The sequence below is a fragment of the Saccostrea echinata genome, unplaced genomic scaffold (genome assembly GCF_033153115.1).
Source record: "Saccostrea echinata isolate AGI-Se365-2 ecotype Australia unplaced genomic scaffold, CSIRO_AGI_Sech_v1 ptg000016l, whole genome shotgun sequence".
Lineage (NCBI taxonomy): Eukaryota > Metazoa > Mollusca > Bivalvia > Ostreida > Ostreidae > Saccostrea > Saccostrea echinata.
In genome coordinates, this window is record NW_026889765.1 from 24,233,219 (window position 1) to 24,259,210 (window position 25,992).

The window sequence follows — 25,992 nt, forward strand, 5'->3', positions numbered from 1 at the left end:
ATCTGCTTCTGCAGTTCAACAGAACCCTTTGCATAAAACACCTAGAAATGGTTGCATTGCAATACATGTACTTACCATTATTATTCTCAATTCTACAAGCGACCGGTAAGTACTTCATATTACTCTTATTTTATATAATTAAATTTGCATGTAAAGAAATATATTTGTACCTGTAAATAAATACAATAATTTTTGTGTACTGTATGTTTTTATATTTGTATATAAATTCAATCTTTACAAAGCCATCTATGATATATAATTTTTAACATTGCTACATTTCTTTTAGACATGGGCTATAATAACCTTTTTCCATCGGATATATTTGTCGATAACAACCTGTAGTTACTCTCTTCTTGAACGATATGTTTTGAAACATTTGCTCTATCAAACGTACAGTATTTTACAATAATGCAAGTTAAGAGGCTAATCATTAATAGAAAGATTATTAAATATTCAGAAATCCAATTCGGATGCTTGGCAAATTGGACTAAATCTGAACTCTAAATTTCAATTGTGTTTGAGGACACCCTGCATTCAGTCCTGTATTTGAAATGGTTGCTCAATATTTTGTAGATTGTTTTTACAAGCAATAATTGTCCTCTTGATATCTCATTAAGTTATGATTAACTTTCAGTGATATCTTTTTGAAGTTGTTTATTCTTGATAAAAGAAAAATCGTGTAAAATTTTGTGAGATTATACACTTGGTGAGATCTATTTAAAAAAAATTAAGACAGTTATAAGTTCTTTGTAAAAAAGGATTTGGACTAAAAGAGGATGCTAGGATTTTGATTTGACAATCTAAAAAAACTATCATTACTGTCCTCTAATTTTGTAAAAGAACTTTCCTATTTTTATCTATAAGCCACCTTGAGCAAACATCGATATATCCTGGACATAATATTATAAACACACTTTTATCTTCACTACCTGTAGAGTCTGTCATGTCGAATTGAATTACTACAGCTTTTGCTTGATTGATTTGTTTGTTTGATTGTTTATTGTTTAACGTCCCTCTCGAGAATTTTTCACTCATATGGAGACGCCACCACTTGCCGGTGGAGAGCTGCAAATTTTGACCTACACTCGGCACTCAGGTTCATTGAACAGTGAGGGATCTTTTTCATGCCAGCACCTACTGCGACACGGGATCTCGGTTTATACGGTCTCATCTGAAGGATCGGTCTCCACGTCCCACAGTGGGATTCGTACCCGCGAAGTAAAGACCCACTCTCTAGAGCGAACGCTCAAACCACTGCGCCATGCGGACGACATTTATATGATTGAACCATTTAGGAAAATCTATGGGGGCTTTCATGAAACTCTATGAAACTCTTCTCAAGAGTCACGGACAAAAATCTGAAATAAAAAAATGAATTTCTTCTTCATTGGTATAATTTTCAAGAAAATTGCCCTAATAGCTTGTAATTTATTTTATTTAAAAAGCCAGTTCCTTCCTTTTTATTTTAACATTCCTATTTGACAAATTAATGATGTAAAGACATTTAAATGTACAATACATGAGAAACTTTCATTTTTTATATCATTTATTACCGTCTCTCCTTACAAGATTTTAAAATTATCATACGAATTTTCGCTTCTTTATAATTCCCCTTTGAAGTTTCTTGGAACCTCAGTTTGAAAAATTTAGAAATCTCTTCACCAGTGGATGGTATAAAAGTTGCAGAAATTTGATAAAATGGTCCCAAGAATTCGAAAATTTCAAGAGATGATTGAATTAAAGGACAATATGTTACGATGAAAACTTCGATCAGACAACATCATTCAATGGCACCAGTCTATTTGGAAAAAAAAAACAGGAAGTCAATTTTTTAAAAAAAGAATTAATAAGCAACAACTAGTGTTCATGTGTTAAGATGCAGTATTTTTTAAAGTGTTACATTAAACAATAATGAAATTATGAATTCATGGTAATTTTAGCTGCATTTGTGAAATCTATTACATACTGAAATCAATTAATAAAATAAATATTTTTACCTTTAACTACTCTTTTTCAGATAACGGATGTAAAACATTGTCTTAACCTGTAATGATAGCTCAGCAGAAAATCTATTTGTTTTTTTAACAGTAAGGGTTACAGGTAGATGTACCATACCTGACTATTTCCATGGAGACTGGTACAGTCAGGAATTGGGAGCTGATATCATTACAAAGATAACTGCCGACAAATGGGACAGCAATGAGGATGACACTGAGTTAACTTGTGAGGATATTTTCATCCACCCTACCCCAGGCCCTCAGCAGGATGGCAACAATGTCACCATGTTCATGGTCAGCAGGTTGGCTGTTTAGATTTTGAATTAGCATTTCTTGGGGAATATTCTGAAACACTGTAAAAAGTAGCATGAACTATGATTGAAAAATAATCATAGTAGTAGACGTACAAAACATTAAAACTAACATTAAAATATACGTGACCTAAATAACAAAAAAATCATTTTATGTTTATGAGACATCAATACATCATTCTTATCAAAAGTATTTTTTTCTTTAATATAACTTTTTTCTCTTGACTAGTGGCGGTTTGGAAAGATGCTATTTTTGTGTAGATGTTTTATGGCGAACAACGAACATTTTGCAATACAGGAAAGGTAAATATGCAAATAAGATCATATGTAACAAGGTACTCAATATACTATAGTAACAGTTATAATATGCAATGATGTAACGAGGAAAAGACTTTCATACATTCATCGATCTTTTCTAAAATTAGTAACCCTTTTTAGGGTGAAAAAGCGGGGGAAATCAAAACAGTAAAGCAAAGGAAAACAAAACCGAAATAAAAACAAGATGTGTTTGTGAAACACTGATGCCCAATATGCCCAATAATTGGCAGCTTATGGTGAAGGTTAAAGTTTCTCAAATGGAAGTCAAACTCAAGGGTCAAGGTCAAGAGATCAGAATATTGTTACCCAAAGAAAGGACTTGTATCAAAGGACATGCCTGGTAAATATAAAAGCCCAAGCATAAACCATTTTAAAGCTATAGTCAAGGTTAATATTTTCTAAAATTAAGTGGGTCAAACTACAAGGTCAAAATTAATGGTACGCAGGAGAAGACTTGTCGTAAGAAATACACATGCAAAATATAAAAGCCCTAGCACCGTACTGTTCTAAAGTTATGGCGAAGGTTAAAGTTTCTGAAAAGTAGGTCAATCTCCAAGGTCAACGTCAAAATGGTTAGTATGCAAAGGAAGGTCATGTCAAAGGAAATATACCTCTGAAATTTGAAAGCCCTAGAAAAAAACTGTTCAAAAGTTATGACCAAGGTCAATTTTTTAAAGTGGGTCAAACTCTAAGATCGAGGTCATCCATGAAAAGGTCTTGTCACGATTAATACACGTGTAAAATGAAAGCCATAGCATCAACTGTTCAAATATGTTATTACCCAAAGTAACAAGGAATACAAATGTGAAATATGAAAGCCATAGCTATGTTATGGGCGAGATTAAGTTTTTACGGACAATCAGACAAACAGACGGACGGACAGACGGACGAATAGGGCAAAAACTATATACCCCTTCGATTACGGGGCACGAGAAATCGTAACAAAACACGACAACAAAAACAAAATCATAATAGTAATAGATAGATAAATAAATAAATGAAAAAGGAAAAAGTGTATTTATGTATATAAAGTAATTTATGTGAGCTAAATGCCTACAAGATTGTAGATTTTTTTTATTTATCACTATTTTGTGTGAATTCATGGGTCTTGAGGGTTTTTTTTCCGGTTTTTATATTTAAGCTACCTACACTTTCTGCTATTAGCTTCATCCTTATTAAAATAACTGTTGGCTCCGGAAAGGTGGCTTACAAGTTTTAGAAAAAAATATGAGATTATAAATTAATAAATAAATGGAAACGCAGTAATAATAAATAGTTCAAAAACAATTACGGAATCTGAAATGAAATATCATTATTTTATATTTTTCCAGGTGATTGTATACCTGCTTATGTAGGATATGCTATCTCTCTGAACATCTCCTGCAGAGCTATGGATCCTTTCTATGGCCTTCCTAGCACTGATGAAGCAGTCACAATGTTTAGTAAGAATTTTTTTGGTATATGTTACATTGTCTTTTTCTAGTACAATATAAATGATTGTTCAGAGATAATTATAATATTCACATCTCTATCAGTACGTCTTTTTTCTGATAAAGATTATTTTGAAAAAAAAAAAAAACATCTTTAGGCAATAGCAACATAAAGAAAGATACGTCACTTACCTACACTTTAGAGACGTGTAGGAATCTCCCAAGAACTGTGAGATCTTCGCCTCATAAAAAGCTGCAATAAGTTATATAAACGCAAGGAAATCGCGATACAAAATATTAAATTGCATCAAAAGTGTGCTTTTCTCAATTATTGCAGGACAAACACCTCGATCAGTAAACTGTGAGACAATGTTTGAAGGATTGTACCAGTTCTCTTATGAGATAGGTATGGGGGGAGGAGGTATCTGTGACAACCCGGACAGTCAAATCAAAGCCTGTCAGGATCCAGGATCCCCATACGTAGACAATGAGGTCTTCTACATGACATATGGCAGATGCCCTGATGTACGCACGTCAAAAAATGAAAGTAAGACATCCATTTCAGGTAAATAAGCTAACGATTTGAATAATCGCTGTTACATGTAGTAGCCACCATTGAGTTAATAGAGAGTTTACTGTTATTAACCGACATCACCTTACGTATATGCATCAAGTTATACTTAAAAGGATATCTGGAGATTCGGCAATCGAATTTTGTTTATATAAAAATCCTTCCTTCAATATGATAGAGTTGAGATACCAGTGTATGGGCTCATGGGATGCTGAAAGAAATGGAATTGGTTACACGTTCGCTGCCATTGCAGACACTGTAAACAAGGACTCTAGAGAAAAATTCAAGTGTTTGGTGATTTTATTTTATTATATTTTATCATATTCTATAACTATACGCTATAATTATGAAATTAGATCATTATTCTCTCTCTCTCTCTCTCTCTCTCTCTCTCTCTCTCTCTCTCTCTCTCTCTAATCTAATAAATATGTATATATATTTGGGCGACCTTACAGTTGACCTTGAAATCCCAGAGAGGAAACAAGAAACGATGGGTGATGTCCCGTTTTTCGTCTTGCGCGAACTTGAATAGCATCTACAGTGGACCAGTCAGATTAGTTCTGACAAGCAGTTAGTAATTCCATAATTTTTTAAAATCATATTTAGTTTAAAATTTCAAAATAAAAAAAGTTCACGGTCTCTTTGCATCGACATCAAAAGATTGTTACCTCATACTTAATTAAAATTGGATAAGATAAGATAAAGAGCTAGGTTTACTTTATGCATAAAATGGTCCTCTCTATATACCAATTAACTGGTCAAAACGTACGTTCCGTTTTAAACACCAATATAAAATAGCGACTTAAAGTGCTTTCATTTTCGATAAGAAAGTTAACGTTTCCTTTGAGAGTCCAGGTTTTTAAAAAAACTTTTTGAAATTGTAATGTTCATGAATTTTGCAGAAAACGGGTGTTTTTGAGTATCTTCAGCAAAGCCTAAAATATGAAACCACCCCTTGATCCAAGAAAGGATTTACAATCTTCAACAAAATTGCTTTATTAAGTGTAATTGCACATTTTAAATCAAAGGTTGGGCTCTATAAAAAAAATACTGAAAAACAGCTTCAACTTTTGGCCATTTTTGAAGAATTTTGCAGCATTTGAGAAGAAAGACGTAATTCATGATGTATTCATTCTTGAATTAGCGAGGAACTTACTTCAATTTCAATAGATACATGTAAAAAGTCACTAAGAGTCTAAGTGATATTTAATATATTTCCAACTAAAACAGGCCATTTTTGAGTTTTCAGGAATTCACAGGGTCAACAAAGGCTTTAGGTGAACTTTGCTCTTTGTTCCAATTAATGAAATTAATCAATTTGCTTTATATATAAGAAAAATTTTCGATTATGATATTATTGACAGTTGTTCCTTCAACTGAGAATATGGTCTCTCGCTGTAATTTGCCAAGCGACATTGCTGGACAATGGGTCACACGTGGGCCTGGATTCAAATATAATGTAGCTATTAATGAAACCAATATTCGTTTCTACACTGAACCTGATGCCATTGAATTCCTGGATGCATTCTACGCATGTCAAAAGAGATCGGGCACGCGGTACTTGATGACGCGAGTGTTGGTTGGTAAATGGTAAGAACAAGCCATTACAACAACTCTGATCAATAAATTTTACACTTACATGTACATCTGGGATTTTTAATGCTCTGTGACATGAAACGGTAAAAATGCATTGCATTACATATACAGTAGCTGCAGAACTGTAACTCTCTGCTTGAGAAAATTCGGACAGATAAAGCAGATAGCTACAGATCCAAGCGTGGTAAAAACATTCGATTTACACCGCCGCTTTTTTGTCGATCACTTCGGGCATTATTTATTGTATTTTATGCTTTTCCCCGCTTTAAGAATGTTGTCCGGTAATTAACCATATATTTTACTCCTATTCCTCATTCTTTATTTACCTTTCAACGGTTCCTAACGAGTACCAGTTAAAAAAAATACATTCCGGCGTCCATGTTGGTGTCATCCTGAAATAATACGTCCGAGTTTTATTTATCTTAAGTTTTTCAACATACATAATGTCTTCTTTATAGACAATATCCATGATATTTGAACCGCCTGAATTTTTTATTTATATTTTCTTGGCAAGTGTATGTTCTTTGAAAGACATTTTTCTTCACACGACCCCCAACATGGACGTTGGAATGGAAAATGTTTTACGCCGACATTTCAAAACCATTAACGGCTGTTGGAGCCGTTGAAAGCTGAATAAAATATGAAGAATAGGAGTAAAATATATGGTTAATTCTAAATGCGAGGCAAACCAATAAAATACGAGAAATAATACCCGAAGTGAGCGACAAAAAAGCGGCCACTTAAATCGAGGCTTTTTACAACGCTTTAATCTGTAGCTCTCTGCTTTATTTATCCGAGTTTCCTCATAGAGAGCTACAGTTCTGCAGCTACATCTACAGGTACTTTTAGATAAAAATCATGATTGAATAAGCAGAAGTATTTCAATAGATTTAACTAGGTTAAGGAACCATATTTATTTCGTAACTGAGAAAAAAATTTTGCAGATCAAAAATATATCCCATTAATATATGTAACAGATCATTGACTTTGACTGTACAATTCTGCCAGATATTTGAAACTGGAAAACAAGATAAAAATTGCATTATTTTATGCAGTGAGGAAGACTTTGTGTGCATGGAAATTGTCACACTAAATAATGACACAGTAAGATACAGAATAGGTAAGGAAATAAGTAATTGATCACAAAAAATAATACAATTCATATAATCATAATAGTGTCTGGTTAAATAACATTTTCTTAAAAAATATTTTTTTTAATTCTTATGTTAGGTAAGCCAGAAAATATCCCGTCGTATTTAACAAGAGAAGAGCTGGATATCAACAGTACCTTTACTAATGTCTGTAACTGGTTCGACCGTGCTGATATCAAGGGAAATCGGGGTTATGAAGTCCTCACTCGTAAAACGAATAGTAGATAATGCCTTCCAAAGAAAGACGTATTTATTCCAAAGTACACCAGATTGTCCAAGTACGAATCAAAGCACTAAATAAAATGATGTACATTATGTTTCATTTCTTGTTTGTGCGAAATATATTATGGCTTGATTAAAGACACATCTGCAAGATTGATATGGGACACACATTAGAAAATATATTTGTGAATATGTCTGAGGCTACATAAATGTTGTCAACGAGGAACTCCAGCATCCATTCAATATAAACTTCATAGTACCTCTGTCTAGAATCAGAGTGATTTTTAACATAGTAATTTTGATGTGGACCAATCACAAAATACAAAAAATTCCGTCTTCCATTTCTATTGAAGAAGCAGTTCCTTTATATCAAAAAGCCTAGTTTTTGTTTTATCTGGAGGAAAAGTTGTATAAAGTGTGAAAAAATAGTATTTTGATGTTATTGACGTGAAAAATTTGGTGATTTTAAATTTTTCTGGACGTTCTTTTGAGTTCTGAGCATCCACATTTGATTTACACCACTTCTAAAGCACAGTACGTCTGAAGTTTCTCCTTTACAACAGTAGATATTTTGTAAGAAGTAAAGATAGGGGCTTGATAGGGCATTTGCTGGACCAGAGAATATATCTTTGTTTGTAAGCAGTGCACGTGGAATCAAGTAGAGATGGAGTAGATCGTTCTCACCTTGGTTGACTTTGAATGTGAAAAGTATTAGACTGAAATGGGGTTCTGAAGAATTTCATCCTCAGAAAGTAAACTGTGAGTATATGTTGGATTTCCAAACAGTATTAAAACTGAGTTTTTCTAAAATGCAGTTTTATTAATGAGCCTTAAAAACAAAAAAAGACAATATTGTTATAAGCTTTGTCTGCTCGAACCATAATATTTTATTTATATAGTCTTTCTAATTCTTTATATCACCTCCAATTAAGTGAAAACGGAAAGATAGATAGTTCATATTGCCTTTTACCTTTCTAATCCATTCTTTAATACATTTCTAAATCACTTCATCTTTTCTGACAAAATGTATAGGTTTTCCCTTTCATATTTAGCCCAACGTCTCGCATCATCTTCAACATGATTCATAAAAGGAATGAAGTTCTCTCGCCAACTGAAAGATCGGGGCTCCCTGTATTTAAGGACGTTTTAAAATGATTGCTTTTAGGTTTTATTTTCCACTTTATTAACTTCACTGGTAATGACTTGTACTGGTGGACTGTAGTTGAAAGAAAAGCAAGAACACTTAGGAGGATTTTGTTCAATATCTAAGCAATGTTAGGTTAATTTATAATTGAAAAGTTTGGAAGCAACATATTGGGAATATCTTTAGAAAATGCAGGTTGTCGATTTTAACTTGAAATATGGTGGAATGCAAGGCTTAACCTTTTGTGATTAATAAAATATTTAACATTCACAGCATTTATTCCTTTGTTGGCAAATTTAAGTTTAAGGAACCGACGAGTTTAGTCAAAATAATCTTCTTACAGACGCGGTGCCTTAAAGAGCCTTTTGTTGGCAACATCCATAATCACATCCAGGATAAAATCTCACCATTCAGACAGTTGAATGTAGGCTGAATGGTGACTGAATGAACTCAGTTAAATGAATGGCTAAAACATTTCAGTGACCATAAGCCATCATTCAGTTACCATTCAAGCATCATTCAGTTACCTTTCAGGGATCATTCAGTGATGATTCAGTCACCTTTCAGTGACGCGGGTACGTTAAGGCAGTACACAGATCATATTTCGGCTAATTTAGACTTTTTTCGTTAGATGTAACATTAATAAATCGGAAAAGCCATAGATAAAACATTTACTATTATTATCCATTGTATAGACGTCATTGAGTCTGAGGCTAAAAGAAGCACTCCACTACGACGTCATCACGTGACGTCTATAAATAGAAAAATTACCTTAATGAAAAAGTGAAAAGTTCAACACTACCCCGGGGATAATTCATTTCTTTTTGTGAAAATAATTATGTAAAAACAGCACTGGACCATGAAAAGTGCTGCTAGAATCCTACTCTCCAAACACAGAAAAAATTATTCCAAAGTTTTGCATGAAACCTTACCAAAATTTTTACATTTTACATATACGATCAAGGAATTGGCATCAATTTATGTTAACCACACGATTCTAGCAGCACTTTCCAAGTACTTTAGAATACAAGCTTTCGATACAAACAAAAATTATGTTTCACAGTATGCGGCGTAGTGTTGAACTTTTGCATCTTAGTTGTTATGGAGCGACAGAGGAACGGCTGATCGGGATTTCAAAGCACTGCGTCTGTTCATTATAAGAAAACATGATAAGAATATATCAGCGTACCAGATTCTTAATCTTTAATTCCTTATGAATCACACATAACATTCAATGAATATGCTTTAAAACTCCCATTTCATATATTTGTTTACATGATTTCTCGTCACATTTCATTTTCACTCGGCAAATATTTGATCAATAGTTATGACGTCATGGGTTTGGTATTTAACCCCCGTGATAAATACTTAGCTATTTATGCCACCCAAGAACGACAAGATTTAGTTTATATTATGTTTTTGAATGATTCCATTTATTTCTTGGATCTGAAATTAAACTTTAAATATAGATATTTAAAGAAATCATTATTTCTAAAGATCACGTCATACAGCTTACTATGACGTCACATTGTAAAGGCAAGTAGGATATCTCTGGGTGTAGCCTTAACATACCCGCGGACCATTTAGATATCTTTCAGGTACCATTCGGCTACCTTTCAGCCCTCTTTCAGTTACGTTTCAGTGTCTATTCAGCTACCTTTCACCGACTATTCAGCAATCTTTCAGTGACCATTCAGTTTCCTAAAAGTGGCCATTTAGTCATCTAGAAATCATACTGGTCTATGTTAAAGAGCCTATTATCCAAGTGTAGAGACAAATCAGGAATTTTTTTTTTTTTGTTATCACCATATGTCCCTTTTATAGTCAATAAATGGTTACAAGCCGCATTTCAGTTACATTCAACTGTAAATTCAGACTTGTTAAGTGACTAATGTCGTACAACTACACTACTAGACTCTAGATATTCACAATTTGATATTAATTTCAAAGTAGAAAATCAATTAATCTGAAAAATTTCCGATCTTCTTTGATGCACGTTCGGTCTGTCTAGAGTACTAAGGTGGAGAGAGAGAGAGAGAGAGAGAGAGAGAGAGAGAGAGAGAGCAGATCTCAAATCCAAAGAATTTTTTTTTTGCCTGGCAATCAAAATACATAATTTACATCAAAAAACAAAACTGCTCCAAAACCATTGCTTGACAGATTCATGGTCATCTGTTTATCCAAATAAAAATTATTATTTATCTATATCGATTAAGTAGTGAATTTTATTCTTTTTTCTTCCTGAATGATTACAATTACATGAATATCTGATCATTCCAAAAGTTTTAACTTTATATGACATATTTACACATTTATGGAATTGATCTTGGTCTTATTACAATTCTTTTAAATGAATAAAAGAAGAGTATTGATAAAAAACAATTGAATGTTGAAATAGTAAATATATACAACAAATATAATAACTGCAGTAGTTGAAGATAAACCTGTATATTGAAAGCACTTGATATGTAGTTGACCTGCTGATGCCTATATATATATATATTTATAAGTATATATATATATATATATATATATATATATATATATATATATATATATATATATATATATATATATATATATATATATATATATATATATATATATATATTATATATATATATATATATATATATATATGAAAAGAGAATCTATATATATATATATATATATATATATATATATATATATATATATATATATATATATATATATATATATATATATATATATATAACGCTGCAACTATCCAAAGAAATTGGCCGTTGCTCGGGTAATATTTCCAGTCCTCTTTTCACGTGCTTCTATCTCAAGTTCTGTTCCACTAAAGTTGACGCGAACTGATACCGTACCATCCTCTCCAGGATTTCTTGGTTTCACTTCAATCTCCATTACACCAACTAAGTGGCATGTTGGGTCGCAGACATAGTCTGGATCTTTATCCGTGGAAGCATAAAGCTCTAGCATTATTACAACTTGGTCTTGTTTTAGTGGATGATACTCTTTAGGTTTTTGAAATTTTCCGATTTCTAGCATCTCCCCTATTTCGACATGTTTATCAAAGACATCATCTATGTAAAATCGATTACCGTATTTTCTTCTCTTTTCAATATTATCTTTGCCATCAATAAACGGTCTTTGTTTGGCGAAGCCGTAAGTGTATTGACAAATTCTTGATCGAATTATTGTTGGATAGAATCCGAACCACACAGCTCCTTTCAAGACAGCGAGAGATGGGTCCTCTGGCACAAGGATCTTTGATTTACTGAAATGCGTCCTGAGCATATGGATAAGATAGGGTGATTCGGCAAATCCTCCAACAAACAGTATTGTATCTGTACTGCCTCCATGTTCTAAAATTGTTTCAATACATTTTTTGATTTTCCCTAGAGATACTTCGAAAAAGGACTTAAAAACTTTCCCTTTCATGTACAATTTATCTTTTTTGATTTCAACGTCCTCTCCATAGCAGAGAGGTTTTATTCTTTCCTGAAAGTCATGATCCTTCAATGTCTTGTATTGTTCAACAAATGAAATAGGAAAACCGATAACAACCTTATCTTTGTCATCAAGATTTGGAGTGGCTTTCTTTTTGCGTTCAAAATTATTAAGAATTTCAACCCAACTCGATGGATGTTTTTCTTTTACCATATCTAAAACATCTTTTCCAAATAACTTCTCAAGAAATTCCAGATATCTTTTATTGACCTGGTTTCCTCCATAGTCTCCACCGCTGGCTTTGTAAAGTTCACGAAGTCCTCCTCCTTGAAGGACCTGATGCAGAGTTATGTCTACTGTACCACCTATAACAGAAAATATTTCAAATGAAATAGAAAGATAATCAACGAAAGTAATGCCAGTAATAAAGAAAAATATTCTTAACTCACACAAATAAATTAATAAAAGAAAAGACTATAAAAATAAATGCCATTGAAATATTAAAAAGAATTTGAATTTTTTTTTTAATTTTTAATCCCTATCCTTTCTGAAACATCTTTTTTTCCTCACTATATCCCGAACTTACATAAAGATATGTACATTTTCTATGTCATATAAACAAGCATGGTGTTGAGAGTTTCCTAGTATGTCAAATATAATCTAATTTTGATTACATGTACCTCCCATATCTACAACTAGATATGTTGAATTGTCTGGGATGGAACATAGACTTTTCCTTAAACCTCCAATTCCGTCATTTGATGAAACGAACACATCAGTTTTGCGACATAACACACTGGCTGCTTCTGCTTCTAGTGCTATTGACAATTGACTGACGGGAATACCAGCCTAGTTGATCCATTTTAAAATCATTATTCACACAATACAATTGTCATCTCTTCGATATGAGGAAAAATACATGTGTATACATTTATAATTAGATATTATGTGAAATAGAGACTCATTTCATACCTTTGCAGCAGCCTCTCGCATAAAGTATTTGGCTCTTAGACTCCAAATGGCTGGTACAGTTAACACCCAAAATATTTCACTATTCTTAAATGATTGTGCACCAAAATGGTAGGCCATTTTTGAAATCAGATCTTTTGAGAAGAATTCAATTACACTGGAGAAAACTACGATAGCAGATAGACATTTTCGACCCGTACTATCTGGAATATTTGTTTGCAATGATAAATCCTACAAAAAGAAATGTAACTGACTTATAAAAAATGAAATTAGAACCGCACGTCATGATTTTTTTTTTACTTTTATATTATGATTCGAAGCGAATGTTATTTAGGAAGCCCTAAACACTAACAAAAATGCTTTTAAGACTTGGAGAAAAATGTATCAAATAAAGGTGTGCATATTGAGACTATTTAGGTAATTTTCAACATAGGGTACCTGCCTTATTTCTGCTGGAAAAACGTTTAAAGACTATTCGTGAACAGAAATCACTGTTGTTTACTTACATGTGCAAAATTAATTTTAAAAAATGAATTCAATTTCTTATTCTTCGTTTAATATAATGCTAAGAATATTTTATTCAATTACAGATTATGTAATTAAATGTAGATAACAATTTTTTCCTTCTTACTCTACGGGAAGATCACTCTTACTGCACTAAACTACCCTTTAAGTAGAACTCTTTAGTGTGCAGTGTTTAGAGCTTCCTTAAAAAGACAAGGTCTTAATCGATACGTTTTTCCTTTAAAAGCTAAAATTACATGATTGTAAAAGATTGTAAATCTATTGTAGCACTTTGCTAGATCCTACCTTTTTTCTGTTCAATTCACAGTTAATAAACTGTCTCAACTCGGACAAATATCTTTACATTGCTTTACTGTAATAAAAAGCTACAAGAAATATCAAGCACATACCTCTGTTTGATACAGAAGCATTTTGAAGTCTTGAAAGAAATAAAACTTTTCGAGATCTTCTTTATTTGGGTTATCTTGCATGTACGCTATGGCCTCGTTTCCAAACTTGAGGAATGAACGATCTGGTCCAAACAAAACTGCTGTAGGTGCTCTGTTTGTCATTGTGTCACTGCCAGACCACAATGGTATTTGTATTTTGAGTTCTGTACTGTTCATTGCATAGGCATACCCGCTGTATGTTGTACCAAAGTCTATAGCAGCCACTACAGAATAATTGTCCAGACGTGTTCTCTGAAAAGTATAAAAAGATCGGTTCATATTATTATCATCCTTCTATTGAATTTTAAATGATATATTGCTAAAAATATATCGATATTATGAGCCGTAGAAAAAAAATCACTCACTCTCACATTTGCACGAACAAAATCGGTAGAAATTTCTTTAGGGACGATATATGAAAAAATGGTTAAATTTACAACAACTAAATGATTGATTCACCCATTTATACACTGGATGATTAATGAACGATCAATTCACCAAGGAATACGGATATAATATACAATGTATGTAATATTTTGAGAATATTAGGAAATAAATGCAATAATATTAAAATATTCTTTATTATAAATTCAGTCAGTAACAAATACAGGTAAAGGATAGTCATTGCTTAAAAAGCGGGACATTCATGCTGTGTGATATATTCCTTTTATATCTGTTCATCTACATGTACCTTTATCCGTGTGACAACTCTTGATCATACTAAAACGATATTTCTTGCTTCATGTTTATAATTTTTAATCAAACTCAAAAAGGGCTTGAACTTTCAAGTTTTTTGTTTTCAAAATATACTATTAAAAAAAGAAAGAAAAGAAACGCATAATAGGAATAATACCCTGATTAATATGTTACTTTTGTCAAACAAGTTTTTTTTAGATGCATATGATTCATTCGACTAAAATGCATCATTTCTTAACGATATAGTGAACTTGACAGCCATTCTACAAACCCCACAGTCAAAAAACCTGATTTTGCAAAATGCTAAACTTTTGCATTGTTTACATCCTTCCTTTGTTGGTTTCTGATACACATCCTCTGAGTACAAAACGGCTATCAAAAGAATGGGTTCTCGACATTTTGATTAATTTTTGTTTTGTTTTGTTTTGTTTTGTTTTGTTTTTTTTTTGTCTGAAAATTGACTCGATTTATAAATGCTGAATCTGAATGTTACATATCTCAAAAAGGAAATTAGGCTAATGGAAGCAGGTATACCATAGTCTACAATTGCAAGAGATTTTAATGTTGCACAAAACACCATATCTAACCAATAAAACAGATACCAACAGCATGGTACAACAAATGATCGCTAAAAATATGGCAGACCACGCGTGACTTCAGCAGCACAGGATTGCTTTAATGGTTTGTGTAATTTTCATCAAGAGATATGGCAAACTTGCTCAAGACAACATTGTACCTCAAACATTCAGATACTATAATGATGGTTTGAAACGTCTAATAAAATTCGAAGACTGATTTATGTTTATTGTGACAGTTCTATTCAAGTAGTGTATGCAGGCATTTTATATAGAAACTAGTAAATAGAATTATGAGACAATATCTACATGATTTAAAATAAAATGACAGTAGTGAAGTATAAAAGACCTGAGAAGACAGAGATAGTCTCAAAATAAAATCATTGTTTTTGTGGAGTAAGAGCTTGATTTTAGATTAGAAATAAAGCATTTTTTTTCTATTTTGCATGCCATTTTATTTTTACAATAACTTACTTCTTGGATTTCATCATAATCGTGACGGTTGGCACCAAGACTTTCAAGCTGTGACAAAAAAATATATGGCATAAGTCTGACAATTTTCACTCTTGTTGTCCCTAGCATTAGTAAAGGTGAGATAACATTAAATTTCATTCGTTTGTCAGTCTGTCTGTCTGTCACAAAATCTTGATCATAACTTTTGAATGAGAGAGGCATTTTTATATTCCACAAGTGAGTTACATGTGACAAAATCGATCATAATATGGTAATTTTTAACTACGAGACCCTGACATTGAAGCTTGACCTAATTTTCAAAAAATAAACATTGGTTATTATCTTTTAATGAAAGAGAATAGGGCTGTCATATTTCACATGTATATCATTTGTGACATAATTTTTCAAGGTGTCATAATATGATGTTCAGTACATCTAAAAACAACTGGTTAAGTACCTTCTTTTTTTTTTTTACATATACTGTATGATGACTTACGTATGTATTAAGGTGGGGTATCTTCTCAAAAGATATATAAAATTACTGCATGCTTTCTTTTACATACTCACATTAATATTATCATAGTTGTTTCTGTGTTGATTTGTATTCGAATCCTAAAAGAAAAGTTATTATTTTTCTTAACGTTTTAATTTAATTTTACGATACCAATTACTCCATACTTTTAATAATAAAACATTTGATATCTGCATTAATTTATTTAAACTGGATGAGAAACATTATGCTTCATGTTAAATACAAGAGCTGTCTCTTTTGTGTCAATATATTCTACCTCATTCTCAGAGAAAAACAAAAAGACCGAAAGTTATTTCGATATTCAGATTTGATAAGATGACAAAACAGCTAAAACATTCACATACCAATTGTTGTCTGTTTCTGAAGCAACAGTTTCCCATCTCAATGATCCTAGATTTCACTGTCACAGCTCGATATCCAACTAATTCACAGGTAGAAGATGGATTAATCTTTTTCAATCTTTTTAGTAGAAATCAATTCTTTATGTCTTTAATCTGAAATATTTCACTTCCATATAAAATCTAAAATGGTTTATCATCATAACAAGCCTAGTACATGTATCTGTGCAGACATGAGTAAAGACCCCTTGATGTATAGTATTGCGCCCTTTCAAAACATTTCACATAATACCATGTAGAAATGGAAAGTATCTTTTCCTATAAATAGATTCAGTTGACTATTTCCATTAATTATAATTTTTAAAGACTCCCGGCTTAGTTTTGCTCTGATCCGGAATACAAATTCAAGAAAAACTATACGTACAAGATCTTCTTTGTTATTATTTTAAAATCAGCCTCTTCGCGAACAGGCACGTGCATATATCACAAATAATACCCTGATGTTTTTCTTGCCTTTTTTTTCATTTTTTCCCTGAAAGGTTTATATTATTATTATTCGTTGGGACCTACATGTATCATTCCTTCTCTAGCTATATCGTTATCACATATTTTTCTTCTTTCTGTGTTTCTTCTTCCCATTATGGTTGAAATTTCCGTGTAATATTCAGTCGAGGTAATGTGCATTTACATGTACATAAGTTTTACTAGTAAATAGGCAGTGTGGTAATATCGCAAAGATCTAATCTATTTATTTTTTATGTGTATATGTGGTAAACATGATTGATAAAAATCAAGGTATACAAAGTCAAAAATTTTGTTTAGATATTTGAACTATCATTTTATTACAAATAAAAAAAATAACTGGAATCTGGAAGAGTTGAAAAAGAAACTCCAAACGCAAAAATACTCTGACATAAACCACTAGACACTGATACTTCGCGAATACTGGTTTCTTTTGTGTATTTATAGACCCTTTAAAATGATTTGGAAAATAACTGAATTATTTTATAAATTTTTCGTTATGAAGACCAAGTTAAACCAAAAAGAATTCAATATCTTTGTATACTGTGATTTCTGGAGAACCTATCCCCATTCTCGAATTCTACAGACTTGTTTAAGTTGGTTTAAAAATACAAAGGTAAAGCGCACTTAGTGTACCATATGGCCTAGAATATAGCGCATTTACAATCATCCTCAATATTCCAATATTTTATGATATTCAGTAGATATAGCTATAAATAAATACAAATTTTACCAGTATCTTGCAAAAATAGTCATAATTATCTCAGACAAGAGCAGAATTTACAGTTTTTATCTAGTGATTGTGGTTTGAAAAATAAAAAAAATGAGTTTGAACCAACTTAAACCATAGCAATTTTGAATGGGTTACGTTCTTGAAACATCATAGTATACTGTTACATTAAAATCTGTTTGGTTTAACTTGGTCTTCATATCAAAAATTGTCGCCCGCGTGGCGCAGAGGTTAGAGCGTCTGCTCTAGAGTCGTGAAGTAAGGAGTTGATCCTTACGTCGCGGGTTCGAATCCCACTGTGGGACGTGCACGTGGAGACCGGTCCTTCAGATGAGACCGTATTAACCGAGGTCCCGTGTTGCAGTAGGTGCTGGCACGAAAAAGATCCCTCACTCTTCAATGGCCGTAAGTGCCGAGTATAGGACAAAATTTGCAGCTCTCCACCGGCAAGTGGTGGCGTCTCCATATGAGTGAAAAATTCTCGAGAGGGACGTTAAACAACATACAAACAAACAAAAACAAACATATCAAAATTGACTATATACTTCAGTTATCCTCTTTTCCAAAGGACTTTAACACTGGGCTTTACAAACGCAAAAGACACAGAATTGCTCTAATTTTGCGTAGCCTTATGGTACCCTGAACTGTTTTCTCCTTGAGGGTCTCCTGCACCCACCCTCAAAGTTCGAGATTTTTTTTTCGTATGAATCATAAACCGCCGAAATGCCGGTAAAGGGCACCATTCCTCTTTGTATTTTTCCACTGCTCACTTAAAGATTCTCCGAATATCCCATAAAAATCTGTTAATTTCATTGATCTCGTTTTCTATGATAATGACATTTTTTGCCAGGGACTTGTGCGATTTGCATTTGATAGATTAACTAAGTATTACAAAATACTGAAAATATTTTGATGTCTGCAAATGCATTATAATTCAGACCATGTTCTATATAGAGTACGCTGATTCACTAGATCACCCTTAAATATTTCAAAACGGTTTTATAAAGAGTTCAATAACACAAGAAAATACCGAATAGCAATACGTCTGCATGGGACGTCTCGAGAACATTGCAAGACTTCTTGAAATTCCATGCAGAAGGCGGTAAAGACACATTGTTGTTTTTTTCAAAAATACATACATGCGACGACATCTGAAACATGCTGGGAAAATTTTCGATATGTTATTCTCACAATCTTCTACTTGAAAAAGTTTATTGATTTTGAAAAAAACTATTTTTATTTATTTATAACCAAAAACCTTTAAGAAAATCTAAATTCAACATTTCTTATAACGTCAATAACATTCAATAACTGTTACATCAAAACGTACGACTTGTCTAAACTTTATACAATCATCCTCACGATAAATTATAAACAAGGTTTTTGTTATCATAGACAACCGCTTCTTCATTTAAAATGAAACTCGGAAATTTTAGTATCTTGTGATTGGTCATCAACAAAATTTGTTAAAAATCACTCTGATTCTACACTCAATAACTTCAATAATTCAATATTAAAATGATGCTCAGGTTCGTCATTGATAACATTTATGTAGTCTTCGGAAACCAGGCCTTCCAACAAACTGTTGGAATTTCGATGGGCACTTATTGTGCTCCTTTATTAGCCGACCTGATTTTATATTCCTACGAAGCAGAATTTATTCAAAAACTTCTACAAAAGAAGAAGAAAACACTTTTTGTGGCCTTCAACTCAACATTCCGATATTTCAATAAACAATAGTTACTTCCATTCATTTGTCCACTCGATATATCCCAGTGAACTTGAAATAAAAGGCTCCGTGAGTCTGCCACATTTTCATTTTTGGATGTTTTACTGATAAAAGACGATAAGAGCCAACTAATTTAATTGTATGACAAACGAAATGACTTTAGCTTTCCCATCGTCAAATTTCCTTATTTATGTAGTAATATTCAGCTACCGTATGCATATGATGTATACGTCTGCCATCTTATTCGATACTCAAGAGCTTGCTTTGAGTACGATCAATATTTTAAACCGAGACCGGCTACTAAGATAAGTTGATGTTACAGGAATTGCAAAATCCTCGTTTAAAGTCAACATTTTGTAAATTCTATGGTCAATACAATGACATTGTTAGCAAACATAACCTATCATTTGGTCGTATTTTTGCTAACGTGTTTCATACCAGTTATTAGACCTTTGTTTTTATACTTAATTTGAATACGAAATGTCCCGTGTACCTGATCAATACATAGGGTTCACGACGGATGTGACCGGTAAACAGGGGATACTTTATCCTCTTAGGCACCTGATCCCACCTCTGGAATTTCCTGGGGTCCGTGTTTTATGCCCTGTTCATAGATTTGTTTTGTCTGTAGATTTCTAAATATCGATCACTGTTCGTTATCTTCAATTTTTTATTTTAAAATATTTAAGTCAAAAAGGTAAACTTATGCTTGAATAATTGTATGTTTAACTTCTAAATTTGTTCACCGTTCACGGTAGCCCAGTCGGTAGAGCACTCGCTCCGTGATCGGGAGGACGTGAGTTCGAATCTCAGCCGCGAATGACCTAAGTCGATATAAAATGGGTAGCAACTGTTCCTTCGCCATGTGCTCGGCACTTTGAAGTGAAAGTTGCGGGTCCTTCGGATGAGACCTTCAAAACCGAGACTCCGTGTCACGGCAGGCGTTGGCACGATAAAGATCCCTCACTGCTCAATAACCCTGAGTGCCGAGTAAAGGTCAAAATTTGAAGTCTTTCACCGGTATATGGTGTCGTCTCTATTTGAGTAAAAAATTCTCAATTGGACGTAAAACAGCATAATTAATCAATCTACACTTGTTCTAAAATTGACTATGTTAACCTTCATATACAGCAAATATTAACTTTATTCTTTGACTTAGTTGAGATCATTTTCATAGCATAAAATTAAATAATAATGACAGCGGATTGTGGAGGATCCTTTCAAGACACACGTATTTTTGCTCATAATCAATTGCATATATTTATCTTTTTGAAAGCGACAAATCATTTTGTGTCCTTTTTCGACTCTTATTTTATATCGATATAAGTATGGAATGTATTAAAAAGGATGATTGAGAGACGACAACTGATAAAGATACAAGAGACTTTGGGTATTTCCAAAACTTCAGAATTATATAACAATGTGTAATCAAGTAACATAATACTTATTTTGAGTAAGTAAATGATGTAAAAATTTTGAAATACGAGTGTGCTTGCCTTGGTTTTATTAGAGTATCAAACTTTGTAATTCTATATATGATGTAACAAAGCCCTTTAATGTTGTAATAAAGACGATTTAGTTCATTTGAGTGCTTGACAATTGAAAATAAAATACTATCTGGTCTGTTTACTTTTCATATTTATGATTCTTTTAAAGATCCCGAACGACTACAAAAAGTTGATACGCGTTTTAGGACCACATGAAAATCAAACGTATTCGATTGCATTCATGTTTTCAGAAGAAAACACCCTTTCATCATTAGAAAAAGAGAATATTTTTTAAAAAGATTTTTAAAAAACGACCAAAAAAAATTCTAAAAAGGTGGATATCATGATTAATTTACATAGGTAGTTGTACAACCTTTAAATGCTACTTTTAAAATAACACCTGATTTATTATCCCAAAAGTAACATTTGAATAAATAAGCTTCAAAAAATATTACTAGTAAATACATAGGGAATATAACAGTAAAATATGAAATGAGTCAAGATAACGAGCAGTGATCGATCCCAAAAAACCTACAAGGAATAGAAATCTGTGAACAGGGCATAGAACACAGACCTCCTGGAGATTCCAGAGCTGGGATCAGGTGCCTAGGAGGAGAAATAGGAAAAGAGGTACAAAGATTATGTAGTTCTTAAATAAGAAGTAAAAAGGAGTTCACGTTCTTCACAATAAAATTTTGACCAGACAAGATATAATGTACATTGATGGAGCATATTTCATCGGTCTAAGTTAGGTTCCAGTCCTTATTGTTTACTTTTGTATATGTTAACCTATCGATATCATTTCCATAATCATTATTGTTAATAATTAAATGCAAAACCTAAAACAAAAAACAATACAAAATTCATCAAGAAAATTGATAGTGATTTAAACGTAAAGGTATACATACCAATTGGTTTTACTTCGTTTTCCCACTTGAAATCAGATAAAAGCTACAGTCTTATTTCTACGTTTAAATGTTCACGGTGACCCATTGTCGGTCTCTTTAAAAAAGCATCCTATAGTCGTATCTAACAAAACGAATCGAGCACACGTAGTTGAGATATTAGATAAGATATTGTAATAGCGAGAAATTCCCTATAACTTACGTTAAATTATTACGCTAAATTAATAACAGTGGCAAATATTTACCACCTCAGTATTGATGGACATGGATATACATGTAGAATTGACAACTAGAATAGCAAGAAATAGAGCTTTACTTTCTGCATGGTAAAATGCAATTTGACAACACATGAAACTGAGATGATATCTTACTGACATACTATGTTTTATTTATTATTATTATTATTATTTAACTTACAATGGACAAATTAATGCAGTCTAACAGGCATTTCATAATATATGTGTATGCGTTAATTTCAATGTTGTACATATAGTACACATACATATATGGTATCTGATCCTACCTTTGATGTTTTAGAAGCCCATGTTTGCTCAGTTTGTGGCAATGGGGCTTTGAGCATGATTACTGCTCTTGTCTGTATATTTCGTAAATCAGAGATTATCGATTGGACAACACAAAGAATCTAGTATTTAATGAAATCTTTCATATCCCTTGAGAGAGGCATAAAGGAGCACTGTTTAGACTGTGTAAGTAGACAGTCAACGGCTATTGGTCACAGTTAAAGCCTACTGCCGATTGCAGACTGCAACTGAAAACCATCCACTACCATTACCTACAAATGATATGTCTTTCTGAATAATATTAGAAAAGCAAGCAAGAAAATCTTTCAAATAAAACACTATAGTGAACCTGGGATTTTTTTCGACAAGGAGGGGGGTTTTCTTCGGACAATATTAAATGTAATCAGAAATATTTATAAGAATAGCACCAGAAAGGCAAATTTTTGAAGGGAAAGGGTGGGGGGGGGGGGTGTCGACGCTTTAAGTAACGGCAAAGCATATCAAATGGAGAGAAATACTAACTCTTCATTTTCTACTTTGATATAGGAGGGCAATCATATATAGGGGTAAGCTTCACCTATACTGTATACTTTTATTTAAAGGGTAAAAGAGGGAGCGAAATCATTTACCATGTATTTATACACATTAGAAATAACCTTAAAAATCTAAGATGCCTCTGAAAATCCTACCCCCAATCTCCTTCGCCATCGTCTTTTCAAAGAAAATCTATCAGAGGTTATTGCCTCGAAAAATACTATATAATTTTACAGTACATGTAGATTTTTCTTATTGTTCTAATGATATAAAACATTTACATCTTGTGCTTAATTAACATTTTATCAAACAAGTCTTAAGACTTTTTTTTACACGTCCCTCATATTTTAGCAGTGACAATTAAAAGTATCAGTGTCAGTCCGCTGTTAAATGTGACATGACAGCTGGCAATGGTATTAAGCAGGTTTAGATGTCTGTTGTTTGTGTAATTTAACAAAAATGCATGCATCTGCTTAATTTTCAATTTGATCAAAATATTTTGTTACAGAGTGATTTTGGACTAGTATTTTAAAACATCACTCTGCAATTTAAATGATAATTTATTCCTGTTTATTTTTAAACGAGATCTAAATTGTGTGATCAGTTTATTAGAACGAAAAATGCTATTTTCTGATTTCTGCGCATTATGTAAAAAAATGTTAATTATGGTGTACTCCATTTTGTAACTCAATAATATTAGTTAAACAGAAAGTATTTAAAAAGTTGTCGTTTTTATGGGACAACCCTTGTATTTACTCGAAGATACATCATTTTCGGGGAAAAGTAATAACAAAATTGGATTATAATAGGTAAAAGCGATGGAGATAACGAACAGTATTCGAGCTCAAATGTTCAGAAAACAATTCAAATTTTGGAGCAGAGCAAGCACGGACCTCGAAAACATCAGAGGTGGGATCAGGTGCCATGACGGAGTGAGCATCCCCTGCCGACCGGTCACATCCGCCATGTGCTCCATGTCATGATTGGGAAATAACGTAAAAATCCCTCGACAATTCAGTGTGTAAATAATAGCCAAACAATTAGTATGAAAAACACAAGTCAGCATTTGACTTAATGAAAAATTGTATTTGTTGACAAGGTCATTGTATCGGCGATAGTACTTACAAAATTACGACTTCAAACGAGACTGCTGATATTTTTGTTTCATCAACTTGTTTGTCAATAACTTACCTCGTTTTAGATATTGTTCATACGTAGAGCATGCTCTTGCGTGTCGAATCAACTGAGATCAATAAACCCGTATGCAGGTGATGAAGGTATATTCCTGCATAAGTAAAGGAAGTTGACGATTGAAAAGTTAAAGTCATCATGTTTATCATAAAGCTTGGTTGTTTTATTACCATTAACGTCTTTTGCTAGTCAAATATCCAAATATGAAACAGATGTGTCAGACTCTGTAGTATCTTTTATTTCAACGCGGCTAGGATAAGGCTGACCGTAAAATATCAAACTGTTCCAACTGTTGTAACTTCTTTCAACTACCTAGATACGACGTCATAATAGCATATGACGTCAAGTCACTGCAACTGACATGAGCTGACATGACGGGGAACGTGTCATAACTTTTACATTTCTTTTACATTACATGTAGAATTTTTTGCGTTGTTGTTTAATTCAAATGTCTGGATTGTTTTTAAGCTACATTGTACAATGCGCTGTGTTTCTTGTTATTTAATCAAGATAATGATGATTTAATCCTGACTGGTGCAATTTTGTACAGGCCCAGATGTGATAATTATATCCTCAAGGGTACATCTACCTGTCTGCAACAGGTCAGGTGACGGTTCACAGTGAGGAATTTTTCAAACATAATTGAGTAATTTTTCAAACATAATAAGGTTCATTTCTGTATAGTCCTGTTTTTTTAATGGGTCTCGGTCAGAAGCTAAGGTGTCTTTTAAAGATTTATTTTTGGATGTAATATTGGATGCATATTGCTCCAGACAATTAAAGATCATTTTACAGAAAATGCGACGAAAAAAATCTTTATATGTTTTGATTGTCTCACTTATAGCAGAAACAAGAAGGATTACACACCTCTTGAGCACTGTCTCTTGAGGACTGTCCATGTGTATTTGAAATTTATAATACATCATATTACACCTCTTGCCGTGTATCCATGGAATCGAAGACAAGATAATGAGTAAACTTTTATGTTTTGAACTATCGATGGGATATAATTCTGGCTGAAGTCAGTAGCGTAGTTAGCAAAAAAATTACTGTATTAAAAAAACACAAGGGCAGGGCCCTGGTGGGCGCTCAGGGGGCGAAGCCCCCGGAAGCTCATGAAATTAAACAGTTTTAAATCAGAAAATTACCTTGAAATATTTTATATTCTACCAACGTTAGTTCAACTAAATGTTAACAAAATTTAGCTAGTTTTGACAATACTTACAGCTCCACAAAATCCTTTTCCTCAAAAGCTTTTCTGGCCATGGTTATCATGGATAAAGACATTGTTAAATAAACCTTTACATTAATGGCAATATTATTTTGAATGAGACAGCTACTCAGTATTATGGACTGATGAAATACCAAAGCAAAAGCTCTAAACAGAAAATTCAATGTTTTGGTAGATTTTATAGAATTTACAAGTAATAGTTTTTTTTATTATCATACATGCGATTAAATTCTATATATATATATATATATATATATATATATATATATATATATATATATATATATATATATATATATCCAACTACAAAAAATTGAACATTCTCCATTTGAAATGCTGTTATATTTTACTTATGAATTGTTTTGAAGTTATAGTAGCATAATGCAGTAATGCAGTAAATTTGGGTTTTAAAATTAGGGGAATTAGTAAATTGCTTATGATTTGGTAT

General features: G+C 32.6%; 2 protein-coding genes across 2 annotated transcripts; one reads left to right on the top strand and one right to left on the bottom strand.

Moving 5' to 3' along the window:
* On the top strand, positions 1 to 7,689 carry LOC133188577 (uncharacterized). Its single transcript, XM_061324058.1, has 10 exons — positions 1 to 105; positions 2,089 to 2,299; positions 2,538 to 2,611; positions 3,958 to 4,068; positions 4,394 to 4,603; positions 4,806 to 4,921; positions 5,083 to 5,197; positions 5,992 to 6,217; positions 7,279 to 7,343; positions 7,454 to 7,689. Exons 1-10 carry the CDS (start codon positions 48 to 50, stop codon positions 7,600 to 7,602), a joined length of 1,335 nt encoding a protein of 444 aa, XP_061180042.1. The 5' UTR covers positions 1 to 47; the 3' UTR covers positions 7,603 to 7,689.
* A 3,796-nt stretch (positions 7,690 to 11,485) lies between these two features.
* On the bottom strand, positions 11,486 to 25,579 carry LOC133188242 (heat shock 70 kDa protein 12A-like). Its single transcript, XM_061323620.1, has 7 exons — positions 25,539 to 25,579; positions 16,701 to 16,815; positions 15,846 to 15,893; positions 14,062 to 14,352; positions 13,151 to 13,378; positions 12,859 to 13,027; positions 11,486 to 12,543 (listed from the first exon to the last, which is right to left on the bottom strand). Exons 1-7 carry the CDS (start codon positions 25,577 to 25,579, stop codon positions 11,486 to 11,488), a joined length of 1,950 nt encoding a protein of 649 aa, XP_061179604.1.
* Between the last annotated feature and the right edge of the window lie 413 nt (positions 25,580 to 25,992).

What these genes read in the sequence shown, in the direction of transcription:
- LOC133188242 (XM_061323620.1), bottom strand. Translation starts at nt 25,579, where the DNA reads ATGGCCAGAAAAGCTTTTGAGGAAAAGGATTTTGTGGAGCT. An exon ending in GAAAAGGATTTTGTGGAGCT is followed by an intron (nt 16,816 to 25,538) that starts GTAAGTATTGTC and finishes TCTACTAAAAAG; the next exon opens with ATTGAAAAAGATTAATCCAT. An exon ending in TCTAGTTGTAGATATGGGAG is followed by an intron (nt 12,544 to 12,858) that starts GTACATGTAATC and finishes TTTCTGTTATAG; the next exon opens with GTGGTACAGTAGACATAACT.
- LOC133188577 (XM_061324058.1), top strand. Translation starts at nt 48, where the DNA reads ATGGTTGCATTGCAATACATGTACTTACCATTATTATTCTCAATTCTA. An exon ending in CATTTTGCAATACAGGAAAG is followed by an intron (nt 2,612 to 3,957) that starts GTAAATATGCAA and finishes ATATTTTTCCAG; the next exon opens with GTGATTGTATACCTGCTTAT. An exon ending in CAGATTAGTTCTGACAAGCA is followed by an intron (nt 5,198 to 5,991) that starts GTTAGTAATTCC and finishes TATTATTGACAG; the next exon opens with TTGTTCCTTCAACTGAGAAT.